General features: G+C 38.5%; 9 protein-coding genes and 1 long non-coding RNA gene across 11 annotated transcripts; 3 read left to right on the top strand and 7 right to left on the bottom strand.

Annotated features, from left to right (window-relative positions):
• The first annotated feature begins 189 nt into the window (after positions 1-189).
• On the top strand, positions 190-942 carry LOC17886552 (protein LITTLE ZIPPER 2). Its single transcript, XM_006292020.2, has 2 exons — positions 190-548; positions 660-942. Exons 1-2 carry the CDS (start codon positions 424-426, stop codon positions 865-867), a joined length of 333 nt encoding a protein of 110 aa, XP_006292082.1. The 5' UTR covers positions 190-423; the 3' UTR covers positions 868-942.
• A 198-nt stretch (positions 943-1,140) lies between these two features.
• On the bottom strand, positions 1,141-3,100 carry LOC17886279 (4-hydroxy-tetrahydrodipicolinate synthase 1, chloroplastic). The gene is made up of 3 exons (XM_006290298.2): positions 2,788-3,100; positions 2,268-2,363; positions 1,141-2,178 (listed from the first exon to the last, which is right to left on the bottom strand). Exons 1-3 carry the CDS (start codon positions 2,859-2,861, stop codon positions 1,251-1,253), a joined length of 1,098 nt encoding a protein of 365 aa, XP_006290360.1. The 5' UTR covers positions 2,862-3,100; the 3' UTR covers positions 1,141-1,250.
• A 462-nt stretch (positions 3,101-3,562) lies between these two features.
• LOC17885951 (AT-hook motif nuclear-localized protein 18) lies at positions 3,563-4,743 on the bottom strand. Its single transcript, XM_006292489.2, has one exon. The coding sequence runs from the start codon at positions 4,626-4,628 to the stop codon at positions 3,822-3,824; it is 807 nt and encodes a 268-aa protein (XP_006292551.1). The 5' UTR covers positions 4,629-4,743; the 3' UTR covers positions 3,563-3,821.
• Positions 4,744-7,544: 2,801 nt separating this feature from the next.
• Positions 7,545-10,260, bottom strand: LOC17884733. Its single transcript, XM_006290650.2, has 2 exons — positions 8,083-10,260; positions 7,545-7,764 (listed from the first exon to the last, which is right to left on the bottom strand). The coding sequence occupies exon 1, from the start codon at positions 10,046-10,048 to the stop codon at positions 8,090-8,092; it is 1,959 nt and encodes a 652-aa protein (XP_006290712.1). The 5' UTR covers positions 10,049-10,260; the 3' UTR covers positions 7,545-7,764; positions 8,083-8,089.
• Positions 10,261-11,069: 809 nt separating this feature from the next.
• On the bottom strand, positions 11,070-12,300 carry LOC111830673. The gene is made up of 2 exons (XR_002834004.1): positions 12,047-12,300; positions 11,070-11,407 (listed from the first exon to the last, which is right to left on the bottom strand). It is a non-coding gene; the product is annotated as an uncharacterized LOC111830673 (long non-coding RNA).
• Positions 12,301-13,247: 947 nt separating this feature from the next.
• On the top strand, positions 13,248-16,816 carry LOC17885782 (65-kDa microtubule-associated protein 4). Of its 2 annotated transcripts, XM_023783513.1 has the most exons (13): positions 13,248-13,332; positions 13,496-13,602; positions 13,686-13,883; positions 14,004-14,255; positions 14,355-14,561; positions 14,640-14,795; positions 14,905-15,064; positions 15,171-15,322; positions 15,395-15,482; positions 15,597-15,670; positions 15,769-15,843; positions 15,936-16,182; positions 16,267-16,816. In XM_023783513.1, the coding sequence occupies exons 2-13, from the start codon at positions 13,531-13,533 to the stop codon at positions 16,632-16,634; spliced, it is 2,049 nt and encodes a 682-aa protein (XP_023639281.1). In that variant the 5' UTR covers positions 13,248-13,332; positions 13,496-13,530; the 3' UTR covers positions 16,635-16,816. The 2 variants fall into 2 exon arrangements, with proteins under 2 accessions (XP_023639281.1, XP_006290680.1); XM_006290618.2 differs by lacking the exon at positions 13,248-13,332 and having other exon boundaries at positions 13,351-13,602.
• Positions 16,817-17,221: 405 nt separating this feature from the next.
• Positions 17,222-18,397, bottom strand: LOC17886748. Its single transcript, XM_023783457.1, has 5 exons — positions 18,373-18,397; positions 18,081-18,184; positions 17,690-17,831; positions 17,516-17,601; positions 17,222-17,413 (listed from the first exon to the last, which is right to left on the bottom strand). Exons 2-5 carry the CDS (start codon positions 18,156-18,158, stop codon positions 17,324-17,326), a joined length of 396 nt encoding a protein of 131 aa, XP_023639225.1. The 5' UTR covers positions 18,159-18,184; positions 18,373-18,397; the 3' UTR covers positions 17,222-17,323.
• Positions 18,398-18,849: 452 nt separating this feature from the next.
• On the bottom strand, positions 18,850-21,121 carry LOC17887005 (actin-related protein 7). Its single transcript, XM_006291297.2, has 5 exons — positions 20,469-21,121; positions 20,113-20,254; positions 19,567-19,808; positions 19,305-19,488; positions 18,850-19,220 (listed from the first exon to the last, which is right to left on the bottom strand). The coding sequence occupies exons 1-5, from the start codon at positions 20,769-20,771 to the stop codon at positions 19,000-19,002; spliced, it is 1,092 nt and encodes a 363-aa protein (XP_006291359.1). The 5' UTR covers positions 20,772-21,121; the 3' UTR covers positions 18,850-18,999.
• Positions 21,122-21,313: 192 nt separating this feature from the next.
• On the top strand, positions 21,314-23,361 carry LOC17886336 (proteasome subunit beta type-1). The gene is made up of 7 exons (XM_006291748.2): positions 21,314-21,471; positions 21,608-21,715; positions 22,150-22,231; positions 22,353-22,482; positions 22,567-22,709; positions 22,808-22,894; positions 23,074-23,361. The coding sequence occupies exons 1-7, from the start codon at positions 21,425-21,427 to the stop codon at positions 23,146-23,148; spliced, it is 672 nt and encodes a 223-aa protein (XP_006291810.1). The 5' UTR covers positions 21,314-21,424; the 3' UTR covers positions 23,149-23,361.
• Positions 23,338-24,672, bottom strand: LOC17885643. Its single transcript, XM_023782265.1, has 7 exons — positions 24,513-24,672; positions 24,367-24,423; positions 24,136-24,258; positions 23,976-24,042; positions 23,789-23,881; positions 23,593-23,706; positions 23,338-23,500 (listed from the first exon to the last, which is right to left on the bottom strand). The coding sequence occupies exons 1-7, from the start codon at positions 24,647-24,649 to the stop codon at positions 23,447-23,449; spliced, it is 645 nt and encodes a 214-aa protein (XP_023638033.1). The 5' UTR covers positions 24,650-24,672; the 3' UTR covers positions 23,338-23,446.
• Between the last annotated feature and the right edge of the window lie 140 nt (positions 24,673-24,812).

Below are 24,812 nucleotides of genomic sequence, written 5' to 3'. Positions count from 1 at the left end.
AGGTGCTATGGAGAAATGTAACTTTGTATAGAAATATTACAATTAAAGTAATCAATTAGTATCAAAATTGAATGATTTGCTATTTGTTATGGTTGATCTGGTATATGTACCTCTCAACTATTTCTACTAAGTTTTCCTCTATTAGTACAGTAAGTATTCAATCAAGAACAAGAAATAGAGACTCCGAGAGAGAGAGAGAGAAGGTTCTGTTTTGGTCTTCTTCTTCATCATCTTCGTCCTGAACTCATGCATCCCTGGCCCCTCTTTAATCATGAGTTTCCTTTTGCCATCATTACCTTCAAAAGCCTTATCTTTTTTTCATCTCTCCCTTTCTCTTTCTCTCTATCTCAAAAGACACAACAGCTTTGTAGATCATCTACTATATAATGCTTACTCAGTTCTTGTGCGAAATAAAACTATGAGATGTGTCTGAAATCTTCAGAGCCACCATTCTCAGACACTCAGACATTAACGATGAGATCAGCTTCGCACCATAGCAAACGAAAATCTAAGAAACAAATTCATATTCGTATCCTCAATCTCAACAGGTTCAGTTTCATGTCTTCCGTATTTATCAAGCTTCTTCAGACACATTGTCTCTTTTTTAGCGTTCTGAACTATAATAGTTTACTATGTTTTTTTCTGTTCTTGGGAGGCAGAAGGAGAAGAGTACTGAGAGAGGAAAATAAGGAGATGGAGATGAGAAACTTCAAGCTTCTCGTAGAGAATCAAAGCATCATACGAGAGAACGAGGCTTTGAAAAAGAAAGCTCTCCTTCTCCACCAAGAAAACAATGCTCTGTTCGCTCTGCTTCATCCAAAACTCTCCCCTCTCTCCACCTCCTTCCTCTTGTTATCTTCTTCGTGAATCTTGTTTCCTTGATTACATGTCTTCTCGTAAAATAAAAATCAAACTAATGATCTATGGGTGATTTTTATTTTTCATTCAAAGTTTTGATATAAATAAACATGTATCCATGGTCATTTTTATGCGTTTCTTTTTCCCATGACAATCGATGTTACCGATCCGTGATAGCGATTTTGAGGACCAAACTCACAAATTCATCATGCCGTTAATATAAAGGAGCCAAACACGCAGAGACAAAAGAAAAAGAATCATTCAAAGATAAGAGAAGGATAGTGTAAGCAAAACCCATCATATTCATCACTAAAAAGCAACAGACCAGCAGATCAACTCTGTGAGTGTATCATAGAGGAGTATAAACAGAGCCAACTTTCAAGGAAGACGGTCTAATATCGACCAATTAAGATGAAATCATCATCATCAAGCACCTGAACATCTCTCTCTCCTACAAAATGCTCCCTTCCGATTTCCTTCACCAGTTTTACAAACTCAATCCTTTTGGACAGAGGCAATGGCACATAAGGTAATCGAAAAACTGGCCTCGCCACACCTAACTGAGCCAATGCAGTGTTAACACCAATCGGATTTGGTTCCTGGAATACCCAATCTATTAAAGGCAGAAGCTTTGAGTTCAACCCTGAGTTTCTACCTTCAAACATTAACTTCCTCATCAAACCCGGAACTAGATTGCTGGTAACCGATATAACTCCAGTCGCCCCGTGATCCCATCTAGAATCATGACACTGATCATCATTTCCACTCCAAACAACAATTCCATTCTCAGTATACTCTTCAACTCGGTTATTACCCACGCATTCCTTAACCCCAGCCATATTGGGGTTCTGAGAGAGTTTAAAGATAACTTGTGGAGGTATATCCTGACTTGTTCGACCTGGCACATTGTAGATAATCGTTGGTCCCATATGAAGAACGGTTTGAAAATGTGCGGTCATGCCCTCAATGGATGTTTTCCCATAGTAAGGGTTTATGTGCAGTGCCGCGTGCATGCCCACAGCGAATCCTTGCTCAGTGGCATGTATAGCTTCCCTAGTCGAGTTGCTTCCGGTGTTTCCAATGACTTTGATCCTTCCGCCAAAACAATTTACAGTATGGCCAATAAGCATTATGTGTTCATCCCAGCTCATCAATTGGCCTTCACCGGTTGTACCACCAACAATCACACCTTCAGCACCGTTCTCTATCTGCGTGTTGACTAAGTCATCATAAGCTTCGAGGTCGAATCTCCCATCAGGTAGATATGGTGTCTTGATGGCTGTGATCACTCTAAGGGACCTTATGTCGTCTGTGTTTGTCCTGCAACCAAAAAAAAAAACAAGAGAAAGCTGTAGCATGAAACAAAAATAAGAGGAAACATAACAAGGGAAAGAAGAAGTCAAATCGACCTGTTTTTATCCTCGAGACTGCGCATTGGAAGATGGAAGTTAGGTACAACAGCTGCTTTTGGAGAGACCCATTTCGCATACCTTCTGTGTGATAAGCTAATAGAGCACAGAAAATTCACAAACTTTAGGCAAGATAGACAGAGTGCGAGTAATGTATAACTCGGCCACTAAGAGTATATGTCTCCTAAACACTATGAACTCTAAACATCTACAGCATTACTCCAGCTAATCCTTCTTCTTCATCACACAACAACAACAACAACAAAAACTGATTCTTTTCAGAGATAAAAAAAAAAACAAAAATTGTTTTGTTCCGAGATTAGTTCACTACTTATGTTTATAATCATCTTTGACACTTCCAGTTCCCGATCATTAGTTGATAAAAAGATTTCAGTGACACCAGATAACTATCGAAACGAATCCAATTCCAGATACTATGATCCCAATAAGAATATAAGATTAGGGAAAGATAACAAAGGAACTCCAAAGAGTCACAGATATAAAAGAAAGAGAGAGTAACCTCTTGTAGCCATCGAGTTGATGTGAACGAGGGAAATGGAGAGCAGAGTCAATGGAGATCAAGCCGGCTGCCATATTTCAAACCCTAAATCCAATCGAACCCTAGTGGAATCAAATTCGAACAACGAGAGAGATGACAAAAATTCAGTTGGAGGCAGAGATGATAATGGTGGGCACACTGTAGATAATCGATGTATCGACGAGGCAAAGATCGGTTGTGCTCCGGAAGTGGTGACTGGGCATGCTGACGTCAAGACTCCGGCAAACGTACAAATAGGTCTTGTAAGGAGGAAAAAAGCGGCGGGAGAGAAGAACTTAGCCTACCTGACTGCTACAGATGATGATGAACGAAGGAGGCCACTTTAGGGCTTTTTTATTTAATTGGGCTTTAGATGCTTTACAGATTCGGCCCATACACCTCCATTGGTCTCCGCGACCTCTTATGTTATTTCATCATCTATTTTCAGAGTAAGAGATCTGATGACTCATCATCAGTCAAAGCAATTTTGAGTCGTGTGGAGTAATTATGTGCGTGGGTGTACACACAAGCCAAATGTTTGCGCACAAGTATCTAAAGGAAAAAAAGGTCATAAGAAAAGTGTCTGCCAATGCAATCACCTTGTTCCAAGTTTTGCCATTGTCATGATACCAGCATTGGAATGCTCATTTGTTTTCTTCTTATACAGTAGCTTTCATGTGGGTGTAAAAAGTTTTGACGTGAGAGGATGCATATGTAAATAAAGATAAAATCCGAAACATCAAAAGATTGCCTCGTCAAAATTATATTCAGCAACAAAGAAAAACACACATGAAAGCAACTATGTCACTTAAACATCGAGTCAGCACACACGCAAAAGCCCATCAAGATCAATCCGGGACCAGACCACTGCGTCTCAACACACATTCTTGATCTGTAACAAACATTAATTAAACTTCCAGGCATTGATCAGCAAACATTAAAATCCAAACCTAGTAAAAATCTTTAGAAAATTAAAAAGTAAAGAAAAGAAGAAGACGAAAGTTTCCAAATAAATCTTAGGGGAAACACGATCGTTGCGGTCCCCAGTAAGCTTCACCTGGCAACGAAACAGAGTTGACTACATCCGAATGTGTAAACGACGCCGCATCATGCATTAACTCTTTCTGCGTTTGCGTTCCAACCGCTCTAGCCGCGTTTCCATCTATTTCTCTTTCAGTTTCTTCCTCATCCTCTAATGGCAGCCTCTCGTAAGCTGCGTTCCCAAATGAAGCTGCCATAATCACAATTGGACCAGAAGCCACAAGCGGTCCCACGACACTGCCCCCGACCACTTGACCTTGACCACCGGCTAAGTAAACCGTTAGACCAGACGCAGCTGATGGAGCTGGTGGAGGTAGAAACGATCCCGAGAGAGAGAGAATCTCGAGCCGTCCGTGTAAACTAACGACGCCTCCGCCGGGTTGTCTAACGTTGACGTTTGTAACGGCGCCGTTTCCGGTGAAGACGCAGACGCCACGCTGACGGCGTCTAGCAAAGACGGCTAAGCTTTCCATCACATCACAGGCGTTGGTTATCTCCATGACGTGGCATCTAAGGGAGTTTGCGGAGTCTCGGGTGACTACGATCGGTGCTTTGGGTTTGTTCTTGGAACCAGCGGGTCTGCCACGTGGCCTTCTCTTCTTGGTATTCTCTTGTCCAGAGGGAGTCGTGGTTTGGTCTTTGCCGGATGAATTAGAGTGGTCGTTGTTGGGTTCAAACTGGTCTTCTTCTCGGTCGCGTTTTAGTACAGCGTTTTGATGGTGATAGTGATGAAGATCTCTTGACAGTAAATGCGGTGGATGAGAACGAGAGACTTCATCCATGAGTATACTGTTGATTTGGTGATCCGTTGAAAAGAAAAATGAATCAAAGGTAGAGTTGTTTATGTCTATATATATAGGGCTTGGGAAGGAGAGATCGATGAAAAGTGGAAGTGAAACAGAGTGATCATACACGAAGGGGAGATAAGGGTTTTGTGATTTGGAGGTTTATTTGGCTTAAGGTAAAAAAATTCAGCAGGATGATTGGGTTAGGTTTTAAGCAATAATACAAGAGCGTGTATATATATATGGCCATATGGGTTCCACTATTTTTGGGTCTTTTGAAGTGTGACGTTAGAGCATGATTATTGATGAGCTCTTAAGCTTTTCTCTTAAGAATAATTTAGTAATAAAATTGAAAAGTTTAAAGTTAAGAGTTAGATTTTTGATTTTAGTTTTTATGTATCTTTAATGGTAGACTCTTAACTTGAGGTTCTTAGAAAAACAAATTATTCAAATGAAATGAACTAAAATTTGTAATTTTATAAAACTTATTAATTATTGCATATTTAAAAATTTTAAATATATATGAGAAATTGAGAATAATAAATTGCTTAATTTTCTAAAAAAAGATTTTAACTTTTGAATTTTAATCATCCTTGAGAAAATGATAAAATAATAAATCGGTGAATAAGAATTTCTGTGATATTAATCATGTACAATGTTATTGAATAAAAATTACAATTATAATATTATTATGTATATAATAACGTGGAAGAAGCGAGATGAATGTGAAGTAGAAGAGGACAAGTTCAGCTTTGAGCAGAGAGACATGCGATTGTCTGAAAGGGAGAGAGAAGAAGAACCTTTTTCCCCACTTTTTTTTCTTTTCTTTTTTCGACCACTAAGAAATTGACACGTGCACCTCTTAAGGTTAAGATTAACTCTTGACCAAGGAACGTCTCTTACCATTTAGCATTATTAATTATTTAATTTTAATCAACAAAATATATAAGAAACAAGTAAGACTCCCCCATTAATCATGGTCTTAGAGGAAAACAAAGAATCGAACTGAAAATAATAATAAAAGAAAACAAAGAAACAAAAATACAAAGGAATGAAGAGGCGTCGTTATTGGAAAGATAGAACAACGAATTACCGTTAACCGTGATGGGAAGGTTTATGGAAAAAGGAAAGATAAATGAATGGGCGTGAAAACTGTGAAAAGCGAGCATGTGCGGGACATGGGGAATGGGAATCTCAGGGACCCCAAACAACAATTAGGCTTTGAATGGAGATAATAAATACGGCAGAGCAGATCAATCAGTTCAAATATACCCAGCAGAACAAAAACAGATTAATCAGATATGGCATATTAAATGCAGATCAAGTTTTATTAATATTTTATTAAAAAAAGCAGTTCATTTAAAAACACTCCAAATCTCCAGCTTTTTTACTGTTCATAGTGCAGTACAAATATCCTTCTTTTTTTTGATCTGCTAGTTATTTTTTAATAATATTTTATTTTTTGAACTGCCATTATATTAATTTTGTGTGAATGGAGGAAAAATAGCAGTTCCCCCATTGTGTGTATTATCTGCTTTTAATCTGCCTTTAATCTGCCCTTCCATTCAAGGCCTTAGTCAGACCGTGTCTTGTGGGATATATAAACTACTCGGTAGTTATCATATACTCTACCATCCCTTTTACCACTGGAGTACTACTACTAATTTACATTACTCCCTTCTAGGCTAAATTATTTAGACTTTAGGCTTTATCAGTGAAAATCATGTCAGTAATCAGACCTATATATATATATGTGTGTGTATGTAGAATCGAAATGTCAATCCCTAACTAGTACGTAGTATAATTAAGAGTATTGATACCAAAAACGCATGGAAGACAAAAAAAAAACAAAAGGATGGGGTTGGAATTATCAAATGCTAAAAGGTCAGTCCATACGTTCAATGCACTCTGACATACGTGTGGAGCTTAAAAAAAAGATAATATATAGAAAATTGAATATATAACCAGGTGATTTTTAGTAATTCTTCTTTTATGAACACCCTCAGGCCTCAAGAACATTTTGGACGACACTTGTCTTTTTGTCAAGAGTGAGTGGATTTGGATTGTGTGTGTATGTGCGCGCGCTTATGTGTTTGACCGCTTAAGAAGAGGAGAAGTTGCCTAGAAACTACGACGTTTGAGCGTGATCCCTTCAATCCATATCTGCTCACACCCACCCACTTACCCGACCGATCCGTTCCACCAGTTCAGGTTTTGTCTTTATTCCTGAGAGACCTATTCAATGGGCGCATGTGGCTCTGAAAACCATGCAATGCAACACAATTTAACAATGATCGTATCATCACTATCCTTCAATCGCTCAGTGAACGTGTTTTAACATAGATCGTCTTCACTATTTATAGTTGACGGTCCTAATCAATTGTTTAGTCGTTTATACGCTGTACATTGTAGTAAAGACTTGTAGTCTATATAGTTTGAGAATATTCAAGTTTATTATGTAGACTTGTAGACTCGTTTGAGAATGTTCGAATTTTAGTCTATATAGTTTGAGAATATTCAAGTTTATTATGTAGACTTGTAGACTCGTTTGAGAATGTTCGAATTTTACTTTAGACTTGTTATTCCGGATTACCCAATTAGTTCAGATCGCTTCGTCGCAGTTTGATTTTTCTGCCATCGAAAATGAAAATTTCGTAATTACATGACCGAAGTACTCTTCAGTTGACAGTGGACTTGATGGGCCACTTTGTAATTTGAGAGAAATTCAAACACTATTATCGTCATTTTCCCTCACTTCGTCTCTGAGTTGTTGATTGCCGGGAAATTTGTATCCTGTTCCCGGTCTGGTCTACTTTTTTTTATATCCAAAACGGCACAAAACCGTACGTATTTGTATATTACAAATTACAATTCAAAATTCATAAAGTTTAGAGATATGATAGCAATGGCTAATTAGAGAAAAGGTTAATTAATTTAAAATCTTGGACAAACCAGTTCCATTGAGTCTAGAAACACATATTCAAGTTTGTAACTGTCCAAGCAAGGTTGTAGCAACACAATTACAAATATAATCGTAAGACGATGTTGGCGTTCTACTGAACCTGTACAGAAAGATTCCAGAATTATCCTACTATATATCCAGAACAAGATTGTCCCAACTCCCAAGTCAACTCTGAAACCAAAAGATACATATACATTCAAATGATTTGGGCGCAAAAGATGATCACTTTACAATAGTCAAAGGAGAGATCTTAGTTGAATAAATTAACAATGTTATATATATGCAGAGAAACAATCTGGGTTTCAATTTACATAGCCACACAACAAGGAAACTCCTACAACAGACGGCAAAAACAAAAAATCCCTCAAACCTTGTTATAGAAAACATCAAATATACAACCTGATTCCCAGTTATGATGTGGGGAAGGATATGCATAACGAGATGTGTGAGATAAAATAGTTAGAACTTGGTTATAATGAAGAACCTTACCGTGCTTCTACAAAATCTCCCCATGTCTGAATCCATTGTCTTCACCGTCTGTGTTTGAATCCAAACCACAGGGAGAATCATACCACTTGGAGTTTTCTTGATAGAAGCTATCGACTTGTATACCAGCTAAACCTATATCTGATTCTATACTAGCTCCATCATGACTCATCGGTTTTGTTAATTTAGAATCTTGACTATTCAGAATGCTCTTCTCATCAAAATCATTGCACTTCAACCATTTCTCAGGCTTGCATGTCTCAGACAAGATATCCTTTTGACTTCCACAACCCGAGGGTGGGCTTATCTGTTCCCAAGGAACAACATCATCAAGGCTTCTCCCAAAACTGTCCTCTTCGTCTTCAATAAGCTCTGCATCCTTCCCATCTCCATATAAATGCTCGTGATGATGGTCACTCCAATGTGCTAGATCGTTATCTCCAACAAGTATTTCATCTGAGTGTGACTTGTCCGGAAGCAAGCCCGTTGTTTCCTTAGCACTCTCATCGCCGATTACACTCTCATCCCCAAGAACACTCTCATCGCGGAAATTCCTGATCTTGTTGAGCATCTCAAACAACTCGCTGGACACCGAATTTAACATCTCTTGTGGAAACTTCCCAATCTTTCCTTCTAGAGTGCCAAGTTCACTCCTAAGTTCCTGCACCTGATGCAAGACAGCAAAACGCATATCGCCACTGATCCCTTCGGTTTCCAATTCTTCTTGCACTCCATAGACGGTCTCTTGATCCATCAAAAACCCCTTATGACCAACGACCCGATGCATGATCCTCGCATTTCCATCCGTTGCGCCCGGCTCATGCCCTGAATGGACAGCGTATAGCTTAAAAACAGCAGTCCCTTCTTCCTGATATACAAAAGTTTTGGTCTTTTCACTGTAGTTAGCAATGGGCACAATAGCTCTAATCCTAAAACCACAGCCGCATTTCTTTGACTGATAAGGCTCCCTCTTCAAAATCCTAGCCTTCTTAATTGAGGCAGGCTCTCCAGCTCTATGACAAGCATAATCCTTCACCTCAGCCATAAATGGCTTATACCTAATATACTTCTGCCTAATACAGAGCACAACCTTGTGCTTGGCAGCCAGTTGCTGCAACCTATCGGGAACATCCTTGGCAGGGACATCAAAAGACTCTGTATACTCAAACCGACGGCGTTTGTTCCTCGAACCAGAACCAGACTCAGCATTGCAAATAGGACATGCCGCTACACAAACCCTGATAAAGCTCTCGGGAATGCCATAGAGCTTAGCACCGACGGTCCAAACTTGTTTAATCCTTTCAATCGTTTCTTTGGGGCCTAGGTGTTTCAAATCACCATCACCGTGAAAGCCCATGACTATATCTTGCCACTGGTTAATGTGAGAGACGAATTGCTGAGAATTATTCTTGAAGCAAAGAAATTCATTACCGGTGGCTGGATCCAGGCGCGAGGTCAGCTTATCCTGGATCCGTTTCCAGGCAGTGAGGTAAGCCGTTTCCTCGTTTCGGTCTTTCCAAACGCAGCGCCATGACTTGAGGACAGACCTAGGAGTGGCGAGGCGGATCTCCGCCGGAGTAGCGAGACGCCCCTCGCGGAGGCAGCGAATCATGAGGGAGTGCGAATCTGAGTTGAATGTGTAGAACTGAGATGAGATATGAGGATCGGGGCTGATAAAAAACTCATCCCTTCCTCCACTCGAAACCCTAGAATTTGAGGAAGCATCGATTTTGGGGGCTCCGGCGTAGGGATGAGACGCATCGTCGTGTTCGTCGGAGGAGTGACCGGGAGAATCTCCGGAAGGAGAAGAACGGAAGAGGACGAATTCCGGGAGAGAAAAATCGGGATCGACTTCGGAATTGTGGTGGTCGTGGAGAACAGAGGGTTGTGATTGAACGATTAAGTCCGCCGTCGGACCAAGATCATGATGGTGGTGGAACAGAACTTCTTCGGTTTTGTGAGAATTCATCAGGAAAACGAACTAGTAGCGCAGAGAGCGAGAGAGAAAGAGACGAGATGGAGAAGAAGAAGACGACGCGACGATGAAGAGAGACGGACAGAGAAGAAGAAGAAGAAGGAGTTTTGAGTAATTTTCCAGAGTGTGTTTTGTTTTAATCAATTTTATTTTCAATTATTAATAACACTAAGAAGCTCTCAGGCTTGGTCTGACAATACTGATAAGTCCGAGGGGCATTCTCTTCTTTCATTCTCTCTCTCTCTCTCTCTCTCTCCACATTGTATTTTTACTTTTTAGTTTGGTTTTTTTTTTTTAATATTTTCTTTCAGACAGGCTCTTTTTTCTATCGACTTCCAAATTCCAATCATCATAAAACAATTTGGTTTGTACTAATTTGACCAAAAACAATGCGTTGGGGTGGTTTTGGCTACATAAACGCCTAGATGACGATTTTATAAACATATACCAGCGTTTGCTCACAAAAATAAAATAGAAAAAGGTGATTGAATAGTTATATGATGTGTAAACAAACTCTTCACGTTTCACAACCGATGGTCTTTATAAAATGTCAAATCGGTTAACATCCTTGATCCGACAGAGTTTGGATAAACATATATTAACTTGAAAAATGTTGTTTATTCTCCATTTCTGTCTTTGGTACAAGATATTTTCATAAATGTTTTAAGCATTACACAAAAATTCAATTTTAAACAAATTTTAGCTTTAGGGCAGACGTTAGAACGATTACAAATTATAAGCGCATATAAATTTTCGTGACAGATTTAGACCATCCTCAATGGTAGAGACCCATGAGAGTCTCTTCCCATTATTTTTTTAGTAAATTTTGTTATTTTTGTTGGGAAGAAATTCAAATCAAAATTTTATTTTTGTGTCCTCCAATGGTAGAACTCCTCATGGGGCTCTTCCCAAAATCATCTGATGCAAGTGAATATTTGATTCATAAAAACAAGAAGAAGTGTTGCTTGTGTCTTTCTAAAACAAGAAGAAGTGTTGTGTCAAAAGAAGTGATGTGTCTTAGTGTAAAACAAGAAGAAGAGGTTCTGTTTGAAACAAGATGTACAATCAATATGGTTCTGTTTGGTTACAATGCAGATAGATTAATTTCATCTCGGTGAATGCTTTAAACCGAGGTAAATGAACGTAAGAAACAAATGGCAGGAAATAGAACAGAGACCAAAGTCATCTCATCATGTATTACTTAGAGCGGAGAGACACCTTGTCTTTATGGTTAGAGATGAAGATTTCTTTGACTTTGATGATTTATCATCATCAACCATTGGCACACCAAGGAGCTTCACCAAACTGCTTCGTCGGTCCAGAAACAAGAGCTAATCACAACCCAGTTTGATCCTAAAAGGCAGAGAAAGAAATGACAGCAAATAATCAACATGAGCCAAGACCAGAAATTAAGAAACAAACTTTAGCAATTGAGTCTAAGATGAAATAAAGAACAATTCGAGGAAAGAAGCATGGTAATATGAAATGACGCCGGTACAACATGAGACCATCTTACAAAGTAGCTTATAGTTGAAATGGGGATAGAAACATACTTCAGACTCTTAACTTAGAATCAAGGAACTGTACTTATTTGTGGACATACATGCATATCGCAGGAAAAAAAAACTCACCGTGCATTGTCCAGGAACAATTCTCAAGAGTACCATACGAATGCAGACTCATCCTATATATAAATATATATAGGCAAAACAAGAAGAATATAGAGAGTTGTCTCTCTAAAATTCAGAATCATCAGAAGCAAAACATGGCGTCAAAGAATCATCCTAAAACTTTGTTAAAATTCAGAATCATCCTAAAACTTTAAATCCGCAACCTAAACTTTAAATCCCCAAAACCTAAACTTCTACAAACAAACATGTCCCATTAACGTTATAATCATAATTTTGACACAAAAATTAACAATTTCTTCATTTCATACAATCCAATTAATCAATCCATGCTATAAAATAACCAATTATTAGATGTACATACCGATTTGTTGAAAGAAGCTCCCGGAATTGGTCAAAAATCTCACCGATTAAGAATCCCAACTTCTGTCGATTCGCCGGAAACCCACCGTCGATGGAGATTCGTTGATGACGCTTGTTTCTCCTTCACCACTCTTCTAAATCAGACCATTCTCCGCCGTGGAAGCATTAGATATCAACGGATCCAACCTTTCGATTTTTTGGTTTTCATATCGCCCAGAAAGAGAGAGAAGAGAGAAACGAGTCGCGAAAGAGAAGGAAAAATTGGCGATTGGGTTTTTTTTTTTTTATATATTATACACTTCGGCCACTCACAGAGCGCCACGTCATCGACTCTTCACCCACCAAAAGCCTCTCTATTGAGAGCCGGTTCTCTCTAGTTATGTCATTAATTGATTTTTTTTTTGTTAAAAACAAAGAGAACCCAGGTTTAAAGCCCCTGTTGTAGTTGCTCTTAGAAACCCACATTCTCTAGTCTCTCCATCTAATAAAGTTGTAAAACATTTTATCCAAACTCTGTCGGAGATTTGTTATGCTGGAATGCTTCTGTAAAACTCATACAATTAACATTATTAGTATACTGTGCAAGTTAACAATGAATACTAATCAAAACCCTCTTTGAAAAAAAAAAATACTAATCCGTTGAAGGATGTTTATATCGTAGAATTTCTTTTAGTTAGTTAATGTCGGAAGAAACTTTAAAAAGGTATAATTTGCGGCGGTATTCGCTGATCGAGCAAGAAACAACATATAAAAGGCATACACAAAACATAATATAGGAATAAGAAATTATACAGATTAATCTCATTCCAAGTCGTGTGTATATAACTAGAAATTTACTATATCAAATTTATCGATTTGATAGACTTCAACAAAGCAACTTCCAAAATAACACAGTCGTCAATTCAGTGTGCTTTTCGAAAATAATCTTATAATCGTTTACCATTTTTAATTAAATTTAGGATCAAAATTGGAGCCAATTATATTTCAAAAAATCCGAACATATCCCTATTTCAAAATTCGAAGGCTTTATTGCTCGCTCACGAAATCTGATCCGTTAAAGAAAAAAGGAAAAAAGGCAAAAACGGAAAGAGGGTTCAAACCAACGGGTCAGATGATTCCACGTCAACCAAAATCGTGAGCCTCGGATCGTAACGGACCCTCCTCCCGCTCCTTGTTCAAATTTTAACTTTTACATCCGTTACTCTCAGCACTTATAAACCCTAATTTTGCTCTCTCCTTCTTTTGATCATCCTCTTCACTTCACAACTTCTTCTTGTTTAGATCCAGGTAGGCTCTTTTCTTGATTTTTTGTGATTTCAATTCTGTGGTGGAAACAGAGAAAAGTTCTGTATTTGTTTCCGAATTATCTGGTTTCTGTTGTGATCGAGAATCGGAGTTACGAGATTTCCTAATTGGTGATGTTACATAATTGGGGATTTTTTGTCTTAAGGTTTAGAGAGAAGGATTTAGCGTGTTCTAATCATCATGATGCGGAATTCAACAGAGCAGTTTTCTCGAATCGAGACGACATGTGGATTGTTACTTCGTCAACTGCAGGTTTTTTTCCCTGAAGGATTTTTAACATATTCGTTTCTTTTTCCGGTATTTAATGTTAGATTTTTACCAATTTTGAATATCAGGAAATATGGAATGAGATGGGAGAGACGGAGGATGAAAAAGATGCTGCTTTGGCTGATATCGAGAAGGAGTGTCTCTCCGTTTACAAGCGAAAAGTTGAAGAGGCTAGTCGCTGTAAAGCCAATTTGCTTAAAGAAATCGCTCTTGGAAGAGCGGAAATTGCAGCCATTGGCTCTTCTATGGGTGGACAAGAGACTCATGTAAGTGTTTTCAAGATTTTAAGTTTTGATCACTTTTTGTTTGTTTGTTTGTCTGCTTGAGTTATGGCAAGTAGTCATGTTTTTTATTCCCTTCTTCTTGGTGTCTTGTTTTCTTTACAGTCTAACAGCAGATTGGGAGAAAACTTGAAGGAAGAGCTTGAGAATGTTAATGTTCAATTGGAGGGACTGCGCAAAATGAAAGCTGAGAGAATGAATCGGTTTAACGAAGTCATTGAACAGTTACTCAAGTTGTCATCTCAACTTGGAAATCCTACAGATGATCTGAACAAGTTTGCTGCAGAAGAGACTGATCTTTCACTTCAGAAGTTGGAGGAATTGCGTAGGCAATTGGCTGAACTCCAGAACGAAAAGGTTGGTTTTCCTTTAAGATTTCTTGATATATGGGACACACAAGATTCTACTATGCTCCTGTTTTTCTTTATGTTAACATTGATTCTTTTCAAATTGCAGAGCAAAAGATTGGAAGAGGTAGAACGTTTGCAGAATACGCTTACCTCATTGTGCTCGGTGCTTGGTGAAGATTTCAAGGACATGCTAAGAGGGATTCATTCCTCTCTGGTTGATTCTAACACCAGGGATGTGAGCAGAAGTACTCTTGATAAATTGGATATGATGATTTTGAATTTACGAGAGGTCAAGTTACAGAGAATGCAGAAGGTTAGAGAAGTCTTTGAGCTCTTTTTGTAAATTTTTCTGCGTGCTTATGGTTTCTGACTCGTATCATTTAATTTTCAGGTTCAAGATCTTGCAGTCTCCCTGTTGGAGCTATGGAATCTGCTGGACACGCCTGCCGAAGAGCAAAATATATTTCACAATGTCACCTGCAGCATCGCTTTGTCTGAGCCTGAAATAACTGAGGCTAACATACTTTCTGTTGCTTCCATCAAACGCGTGAGTGCAACCAGAAAATACCTTTTTTAATTTCCTCCCTGTATTATTAATCTATCCGTTTACAGCAGACTAGAGACCATGGTTTTTATAATGTCGGTTGATATTACAGGTGGAGGATGAAGTCACTAGGCTTAGCAAGCTCAAAATAACTAAGATCAAAGAGGTGATACTAAGAAAGAAGCTTGAGCTTGAGGAAATATCAAGGAAGATGCACATGGCCACCGAAGTTCTCAAATCGGAAAACTTTTCAGTTGAAGCTATAGAATCTGGTAAACCATTATTAGGAAAAGCTTATTTGTTTGAAGTTATGCTTATTATACTGGTAGTAAACAATATGCACATGCTAATAATAACGTGATTCCCCTCATCTTTTAGGTTTCAAGGATCCTGAGCAGTTGTTAGATCAAATTGATTCCGAGATTGCAAAGGTCAAAGAGGAAGCTTCAAGCAGGAAGGAGATTCTTGAAAAAGTGGAGAAATGGATGTCAGTATGTGAAGAAGAGTCTTGGCTGGAAGAGTACAATCGGGTTAGAAATTTAATATCAATCTATATCTCTGCTTCAATCTGTTTTTTAGTCCTCACATTGTTGGCTTCTCAGGATGATAACAGGTACAACGCTGGAAGAGGAGCACATCTTACATTGAAGCGTGCAGAAAAAGCCCGTGTACTTGTCAATAAACTTCCGGGTAACATTCTTGCTTTTTATATTATATAACAAAAACCCTCAATCCATACTTTGGTTACTTAGAAAGTGAATTTTATGATATTTTGTCCATAACTCTCTGGGGCTGTTGATGCAGGGATGGTGGAGGCTTTGACTGCCAAAGTCACTGCTTGGGAGGATGAAAGAGGAAATGACTTCTTATATGATGGTGTAAGTATCTTTACTGATTAATGACTCTATGCTTCTCACTTATCAAGTCAGCATTTTATACACAAAATGTCAAAAGCACGCTCCTTTGAATTGTTCAGGTCCGAGTTTTAACGATGCTTGATCAGTACAAGACTCTATGGGAAGAGAAAGAGCATGAAAAACAGAGACAAAGAGTAAGGAAAACTTGTTTTTACTAGTAGCAAATTCTTAGCAGCTGAACCAAAAGCATCATTAGCAACTTTGACATTGTTACTTTTCATTTCAGGATCTGAAGAAACTCCATGGACAACTCATAACAGAACAAGAAGCCCTTTACGGGTCTAAACCAAGCCCAAATAAGAGCGGAAAGAAGCCATTGAGAACGCCAGTAAATGCTGCCATGAACAGAAAACTCTCACTTGGTGGTGCCATGCTTAATCAACGTTTGAAGCCTGAGAAGGCAAAAACTCAGAGCAGCTACTATGACCAGAACACTACTGGTAGAAGAGATTCGACTCTTCCAGCTCCTTCAGGTGCATAATAATTCAGACAAGATTTTTTGGTTTACATAGACCAAGAAAGAGAGTAACTAAAGAGAATTTGTGTCAAATGTGTAGGACGGAGAAACTCAGAGCTTCCAGGTCGTCTCAGGTCAAAGAACGTCTCTGTTTCAGGAAAAACTGTGACGAGCAAAGGGAGATCTCCAATGCTTAGGAAACCTCTTTCACCTGTTACTTCCAACATCTTGAATTCCCCAGAGGGTCACAGGGACACTTACACAACAAAACCATCATCTTTAGAGGAGAGAATCTTGACACCTAAAACCAACGAAGAAAACAAAAGAGCTGTACCAACAACTCCGGGAGCTTCAGTCGCAATGATGGAGGCAACAACGCCGTTCACTCCTGCGGTGGAGAAGAGAATGGAGGAAGAAGCCGTTGCAGTTGAGTACTCGTTTGAAGAGGTTCGAGCCGGTTTTCGCTAAACCTCCCCTTTAGAAAGCTGCTTCAAAATGTACCCGATTTACTGCTATTTTCTGGAAATTTTTCAAATCAGAAACTTTGTTTGATGAGAAAATTGACAAAACACATTTGTGTCTGTTCCCACGGTGAATTCGTAATATTTGTAAAACGGCTAACGGTTGCGTCTGGTGCACCGGGATTATGATTTGCTGTTGTGGTACTGGTTATGTGTATAAAACGTTTGCGTTTGTCAACCAAATTCATTTATTATTTAAAATTCAAAAGTTGTTCAGAAGACACTAGAGCAACAAAACACCTATTAGTAAATATAGTACTGTATTTGAAAGTTACTACTTAACTTGGTCCAAATCAGTATCCTTGTAAAGACGTAAAAGTATTATAACTCTCGCAAACACACTGAAGTGTCATCATAGCATTAAGGTTTAGTCTTTTTACCAACAAAGGAAAGCGCGCGGGCGGGAGTATCATCATCTTACTGGTTCGGGTGTTTGTATATAGGTCAATGCTTTCCCATGTTTATAAATTATCAGAGAAAAAGAATCAACACAACTGGTTCATAACTAAGTTGGCATACATGCGTAGATTCTAGGAAATTTGTTCATTAACCAACGAACCATTCGTATTCATAATTTTAGGGAATAACATTATGAGCTAGATAGATAGAGAGAGAGATACGAGAGCAACATAAAAATTAACAGAGGAAACAAAAAAGCCTTCTAATCTTTTGGGCGGTGGTGAGAGCTTCAATCTCTTTCTTTTTGCGATATTCTAGCAAAACCAACTGTTGCACAAAATGGGTGATAGACAAAAAGCTGAGATAATCCCTTCAACGTAAGGGAAACTGATAAAATACTTTAGAAAACTGAATAAGAAAAAACCTCACCTTCCTTAGGACAGACCGACGAGTATTCCCATAGTACTCAGCCATTTCTGCGGATGACTTTTTGCATTCCAAAAGTGATAAAAGCCCTACATGGAAACGGGCAGAGTCAAAATCAAACATATAAATAGACCTGGATGGTTACAGAAAGTGAAAAAAAGATTTTACCATACTGACCATACGACTCATTATGGCAACAGTCCTCAAACCCAAGTGCTCTTGCATCCCGAGTGTGTCTGAAAGCCTCCTCCAGGTAATAAGAGTGTATGGCAACATCCTCCAGGCAATATTTCTCATTTTTCGTATTGAAATCAAGCCACTGAGTTGAATGATATGGGAGCATACATACAATATTATGAGAAAGAAGAATACAGCAACATACTTATAGCAACACAAGTCTAATGCACTTTTTTACCAAAAAAAAAAAGAAAAGTCTAATGCACTTTGACAAGTTAAGTTTTGTCGTTTCAGAGTTAACAGTCAAACAATGTCTTACAGCAATAGTTGGCTCAAAAAGAAAAGATACAGTTTTCTAAATAGAATACATGTATGAAACAAAGAATCATACCTCGCGTAGTTGATCTATTGCTTTTTGAAGATCATTGATCTTCTTGATGTGTTTCCCAGCGAACCAATTTACCAACATAGTAACCGGCGATGAAGAAACGCACTCTGATGATCACATATGCAAAAATCAAAACCAATCAAACTTCAAAACTTTTACCCAAATCCCATAAGATTTTATTCCTAATGTAAAGAAACAGAGTATGCTAATAAGATTCCTAGCAAATCTACGGATGACTGCTTCTACAACATAAATTAGGGTTTCTCTATCAGTTTGAGGATCCTCGTAGACAAACCTAACGGATGCGTACGCAATATCGCTCTGAGTTGAAAAATCTAAGGACCTGCCTTTTTACCTATGCCGGTTATAGTTTCTTAATCTGTTTTTGGACCAAAATGGAAATTTGTTTTTTTATTATTATTATTATTATAAGTAAAATAACAAAATTTTAACATTTTCACGGTAATTACTTACCATACATATCCTCTTTTTTTTTTTCGCTTAATTCTTTAACCAATATGTCAATACTTGAAGCGTATATACCAATATTGGCAATATACCATAAGGACCAATTGACGTACGGGTAAAGAACCCTAGAAATTTTAAAAACCATTTACAAAAATTAGTTTCCAAATTTATACGGTTTTTCTTCTTCTTTATTCCTCCTACAAATTGGTAAAACCTACGAAATTAAAATAAAACACAACTAAAAAATCCTCAGCTAGAACAACTACCAAAGTTGGGTGCGGTGAACCACCGATGGTCCGGTCTCTTAATAATCGGCTAACATGCTGATTCATTAGAATGATATTGTATTTGAAAGTGTTTTACTACTAAATTTGGTCCAAATCTTCAAATCACAACAAAAGTAAAATAAAAAATCCTCAGCTACAACAACTACCGATGGTCTTGTCTTTGCATTCTAGAAACATTTCCGGTGAACCACCGATGGTCCAGTCTCGTCATAATCGGCTTTAGTAACATGCTGATTCTGCGGAAACACCACTTTAGCTAGTATGGCTCCTCCAACCCAGGCCGAATACATCCCCAAATTCTCCGGCATATATTCCGGCGGTTTCACCAGTGTTGGTCTAATAGCAGATGAGCACAAGTTTGCTTCTTTCTGAAATCTACTTTCGAATCCTGCCAATGACCATTCCAACAAAACAATTTAGCTTTCCAACCCACAAGATATCAGAACACAAGTGTATCAAGTATTGTTATCACCTGTCATGGAGGTTGTTCCACCGCAGAGTACAGTATTCTCCAAGAGCTGCCTATGGTTCTCAGATGAAACTGTGGAGATAATGCGGACCAGCTGCTCAACGATTCCGTGTTCCTCCAGTCCCAATATCGACGGCTGAAACAGAGCTTCACCAACAGAGTATCTCTCTCGCCCAATGCTTATCACCTAATAAGGCCATGGTTTTGTTATCTATACGTATAAGGTACACAAGATGTAGAATCTAAAAAATGTAGTCACACAAACCTGTCCATCAGGAAGAGTATGCTGCTCGATTTCACAGCTTTGAGTTTTCTCATAAGCAATTTCATCTTCAACACAGTTTGCATACTGCTCCTTCAGTTTTTCAATGTCAGACATGTTGAGATTCATTGTCGGGTTGGATTTTCCAAGCTCTTGGGCAAATAATTTTGTAAGTTCGGTTCCGCCTAGCTCAAACCGTTTCGAGGCAATGTGTTGTACAGCACCTTCAAGAACTGGGGCAATATCTGAGGGACATTGTACAAGAGTTAACGACAAGAGTGGTATCAATCACAAAGTTAAAAACACCAGACACAACATCATCTTAATAATGCCCAGCCACATACACAAGGAACCTCCAACCTACTGCAACTTACAGGACAAAAAGTATTTGGTTTTACAAAACGTTTTAGAGCCTGGATAAAGGTTAGTGAAGGGAAACAAAATCTCATGAAACATAAAAGTCACATAACACAGAGAATTATGACAACATGAGAAGACACAACAACGAGTCAGATCATATTATCACAAAGGTCAACCAAGCTAGTATACCTATCTTCCCATGACCAATATCAACAGTGCAACCGGAGATGCGTCCAACAGCATAAAGGGACAGCACTGCTTGCTCTGATGCATAAAAACCAGAGACATTGAATGTCTCAAACATCAACTGTACCAATTGTTCCCTAATAGCCTGTCCACAAACAAACATTTCCAGCACCAAATTAGGTCGAAACGTTCAGAAAAAACTAACATTTTGCTATCTAAAATGTGGTACTATAAGAACAAAATGGATCATTTTAAATCATCCAACGGAACAGGATTATCGAAATTGAAAAGATACTTCACAAGAATTCTAAATTCTAAACCTTTAAACTAATAACAAGGGAGGAAGTTGAGATACGAACCTTAGGAGTACATAGTGGATCTGTGAAGAGTATATTGCCTTCGTTTCCCTCTTCCCATCCAAGTCCAGTGTAGACTACATAACGCAACAGATCCTCCATAGCATCCCAATCTCTAACTAAACCCCTTTCAATAGGATCAAGAGTGACATCTTCAAACCCAGTGGTGGGGTTATCAGCTGAAGAAGACCCATCCTCAACCATTCGTTTCATTTGAGATGGAATTATCATGGCAGGAGACTGGTCTGGAATTGCTGCTCCTGCTTTGAGAAGTTTAGAGCCAGCATCAACAACAAGTGCTTCCATTGTTTTCACACGCACACACCCAAAAACCCTAAATTCCCAACTTTCCTCAAATGCAAAGAATTTATTGGTAGCACTAAGTCAGGGAAGCTAAAGAAGAAAAATTGAGAGAAGTAGCTAGAGTAAGAGCAGAAGGAATGGTTTTTTCGAGGAACCCAGCTTCAAATCCTTACAAAGGACTCCAAGTTTTACAAGAACAACATGAAACTCCACATCTTCCTGGAAATTAAGGTTTCAACCAGATCTAGACTAAGCTAGGGTAAAAGTTTCTACAATAGAACGGAAACGAGTACGACAACAATCAATGGTCTAAGAGGAAAATGCAAGAAGCTTACGAGTTTGAAATGAAAGAAAAATTGAAGAAGACGAAGAAGAAGAACAAAAAAAGAAAAAAATCCCAGGAAATTTAAACCCAGATAAGGCCCAATATAAAGCAGATAAGGTCCAATATAAAGCCCAATATGAAATCGTTACAGTCCGTAATTTCCCAGGGCAAAAACGTAACCGTTTTTGGGTCTCCGGCTTTTTCTTGTAAACAAAGCCAGAGCTAAGATCCGAAGTTTCTTTGACATCAAAAACACAAACCCGGAAAGCTATTCCTCTGCCATTTTCGATTCTTCTAAGCCCTAGCTCTAAGCTTCTCTCTCAAATCCACCATGACTAAGCAGCACGCGAACTGGTCTCCTTACGATAACAATGGAGGGTACGGATCTTGTGACCTTTATTAATCAACCTTATGAGTTTCTTCGCTTAGTGTCGTCTTCTTTCTTCTAATTTGCTATTTGAGCCTTTGTGATTTGATTTACTGCTATGTATCTAATCGTTTTGTTTTTATTCAGAACATGTGTGGCCATCGCTGGATCGGATTACTGCGTTATCGCCGCCGATACTCGTATGTCTACTGGTTACAGTATTCTTAGTCGCGATTACTCAAAAATCCATAAACTGTAAGTACCCACTCTTGTTCTGTCAAATTCCTCACTTTTCAATTCTTCTGCGGAGTAATTTTCAGTGCCGGCAATACTTCAATTTTGGGCTTTCCTGTAGATTATTAGGGTTTTTGCAACTTTTCTGGGTTTTTTCAATCTATTATTCGTAGATCTGGCTGAAAATGGTTATATATTTGGATGGAATGGAATACTACGTATGAATTTTTTACTTTTGAGCTGTGTATAGTGTATCTCTAGTATAGGACTTTGTAATTACATTGATTATTCTTCGATTCTGTAATCACTTCGCTGACTTGTGTTCATATTACTTATGTTTACAATGTGTGTAGTTCTTTGGATTATGCAACCTGAGATAGAATTTTTGGGGTTTTTTCATCTCATTTAACTTGCAAGACTCTTGTTAAGTTGTTGTCTTCTTTTAACTTTTCCAGAGCAGACAAAGCTGTGTTGTCTTCCTCTGGCTTTCAGGCTGATGTGAAAGCATTGCAGAAGGTTCTTAAATCCAGACACTTGGTGAGGTTTCCTTTTGTCATTTGATCAAATATGTATCATCCTCTGCAGTTTGCATATCAGATATATATTTCTAAGGATATAAGGACTTGTGTAAGAGTTCTCTGTGTTTGGTGTCCTGCAGATCTATCAACATCAGCATAACAAGCAGATGAGCTGTCCTGCAATGGCCCAGCTTCTCTCCAACACGCTTTATTTCAAGCGGTTTTTCCCCTATTATGCATTTAATGTTCTAGGAGGTCTTGACGAAGAAGGTAAAATTTTCCTCTTCTTTTCTTTGTTATGATGTGACTATAGAAGAGGTACATTGTGTGATCTTTATTCTTGATTATATTCAGGAAAAGGGTGTGTCTTTACTTACGATGCTGTTGGATCATATGAGAGAGTTGGATACGGTGCTCAAGGTTCTGGTTCCACACTCATCATGCCTTTCCTTGACAACCAGCTCAAATCTCCAAGTCCTCTGCTGCTACCTAAACAGGTTTGTTGATATTTTAATCGTGCTTTGGCGTTATGCATTGTAAAGCATAAAACTTAATCATTCAGTTGCTTACTTAGTTGTCTTTTTCCACCATGTAGGATTCGAACACACCCCTTTCAGAAGCCGAAGCAGTTGACTTGGTTAAAACTGTTTTCGCATCTGCCACAGAGAGGGATATCTACACTGTAAGTTGCCCTGTTTGTGTCTTCATTTGCCCTACGTGTTCATATCATTTACATTTAGTCAAGATATTACCAAAAGATTTGCTTAGTTTATATCCCTGACATCAATGGTGCACAACTACTTCATCTTTCTTAATTATTTGTTCTGACTAATGATTTGTGGAATTTTTTTGCTGCAATAGGGAGACAAGCTTGAGATTATGATACTTAAGGCCGATGGCATCAAGACTGAACTCATGGACCTGAGGAAAGACTAAGCTCCTTCCGTGCATTTAGCCAACCATGTCCTTCTGTTTTGTTATTTGTCACTTCAACATTAGGCTTCCAGAGTTGTAGAACTCGTATGAACTGCTGTTGGATCTGATACTTCACAGTTAAAATCATGACTCGTATCTGAAGTTTCTCCAAAACTGTGTTTCCTTTTGTATGAATCACTGAAGTCCATGTGTTCAAACACTATTTCTCTCATTTATTGCAATGTTTTTACATAGGGCATTGCATTACGAAGTTAAATTTAGACAAGATTAGAATCTGGAAACTCCTTTGTGTCCTTAATCAGAAGCTGTTCTCGGATACCCACCCCTTCTTCTCCAGCTCTTGTCGCAATGCCTCCACGTATAAAAAATGAGAAAAATAATTAAGCAGATAAGCTGTTTAGCCAGTGGCAATAACAGAGATATTTCGGCAGTCAAGTTCATTACCTTGATTCGCTTTCTATTCACATCAAAGTCGAAGTTCCCTTTACGGGATGCAGATCGATACTCCACTGTTGAGTTCTTCCCAGGAGAAAACAAGAATTCAACATCATCTACCAACTGCCAAAAGAATCATAGTTTGTCCAATTTCGTTGGCAATGTTGGTCGACAGAGAAACAATAGAAAGCTTTAATTTACTTACCCCTAAGATTGGACTTTCATATTCCACGTGAACATAATCATCCTTCTTTTCCACAATCCGAGGGGTAAATTTGTCAGGTTTCACCGACTTGATCTGCAAAAATGGTCATTGAACCGCTGTAACTACGGGGGGATTATCAAAAACTTATAATGCTTAAGATTTTAGGTTCATGTCTAAAGGTTCATACCACATTAAGAAGCTCTTTCATTGCAACTTCTCTTCTCACAGGTGTTTTCCTTCCTTCATTATAGTTCCTGCCAACACCAGGACACGCAGCAACAGTATTAGATGAACAACTACTTTAAAAGAAGAAGAGCGAAATATGAAGACAAAGCTCTTGATTTTACCATGGTGGAGCATAATGCACTCGATCACTGATATTCTCTGAAGTGGAGATACAGTTATTAGTGGCAGGACATAGAGCCAATCTCTCGTTCTTTTGTACTCCGAGATAATCTGGTTTTTTCCCACTTAAACCAATCACAACACATTCATCACATCAGTCATCATCAATGTTGTCTTAAAACCATCATAACACCTGAGCCGTAGATTGTAGAATCCCGTCGAAGAAAACGTACCTGAGCTGGAATATAGCTCCGATCATAGCTAATTCACTGCTTCTAAGAATGATCTCTCTTCCAATTTCACAGCAATTTCAAAATTAGATACTTGGTGAGTTGGTTCGGTGATAAACAGAGTCTCACATGTCAGAGAGAGAGAGTACCTTCGACTAATTAGCTTGGGATGTTTGTCATCTGAATTATCTGGAATCGAGGCTCGTATAAGACGGGGATAGGAACCAAGTTTTCTCCGGCATTTGTGGTGGTACAAGCAAGTAGTCGGTGACGCCATGGAAGCCATCTTCACTGTACGCTCAGGTTCGTCTTTAGTCTTTGGAGTAGGAAGAAGAAGAACAACTTTGTTCAACTTTTAAAGGGCTTACTAATATCCATCTATTATTGGCCCAAACGAGTTTTATGTTCAGAAGCCCAATAACATAAAGAACTTTAGTCAGCCACTTATA

Source organism: Capsella rubella, unplaced genomic scaffold (genome assembly GCF_000375325.1).
Source record: "Capsella rubella cultivar Monte Gargano unplaced genomic scaffold, Caprub1_0 scaffold_5, whole genome shotgun sequence".
NCBI classification, from domain to species: domain Eukaryota; kingdom Viridiplantae; phylum Streptophyta; class Magnoliopsida; order Brassicales; family Brassicaceae; genus Capsella; species Capsella rubella.
Note: the sequence above shows the minus strand (reverse complement) of the source record. Positions and strands in the feature narration are given on the sequence as shown.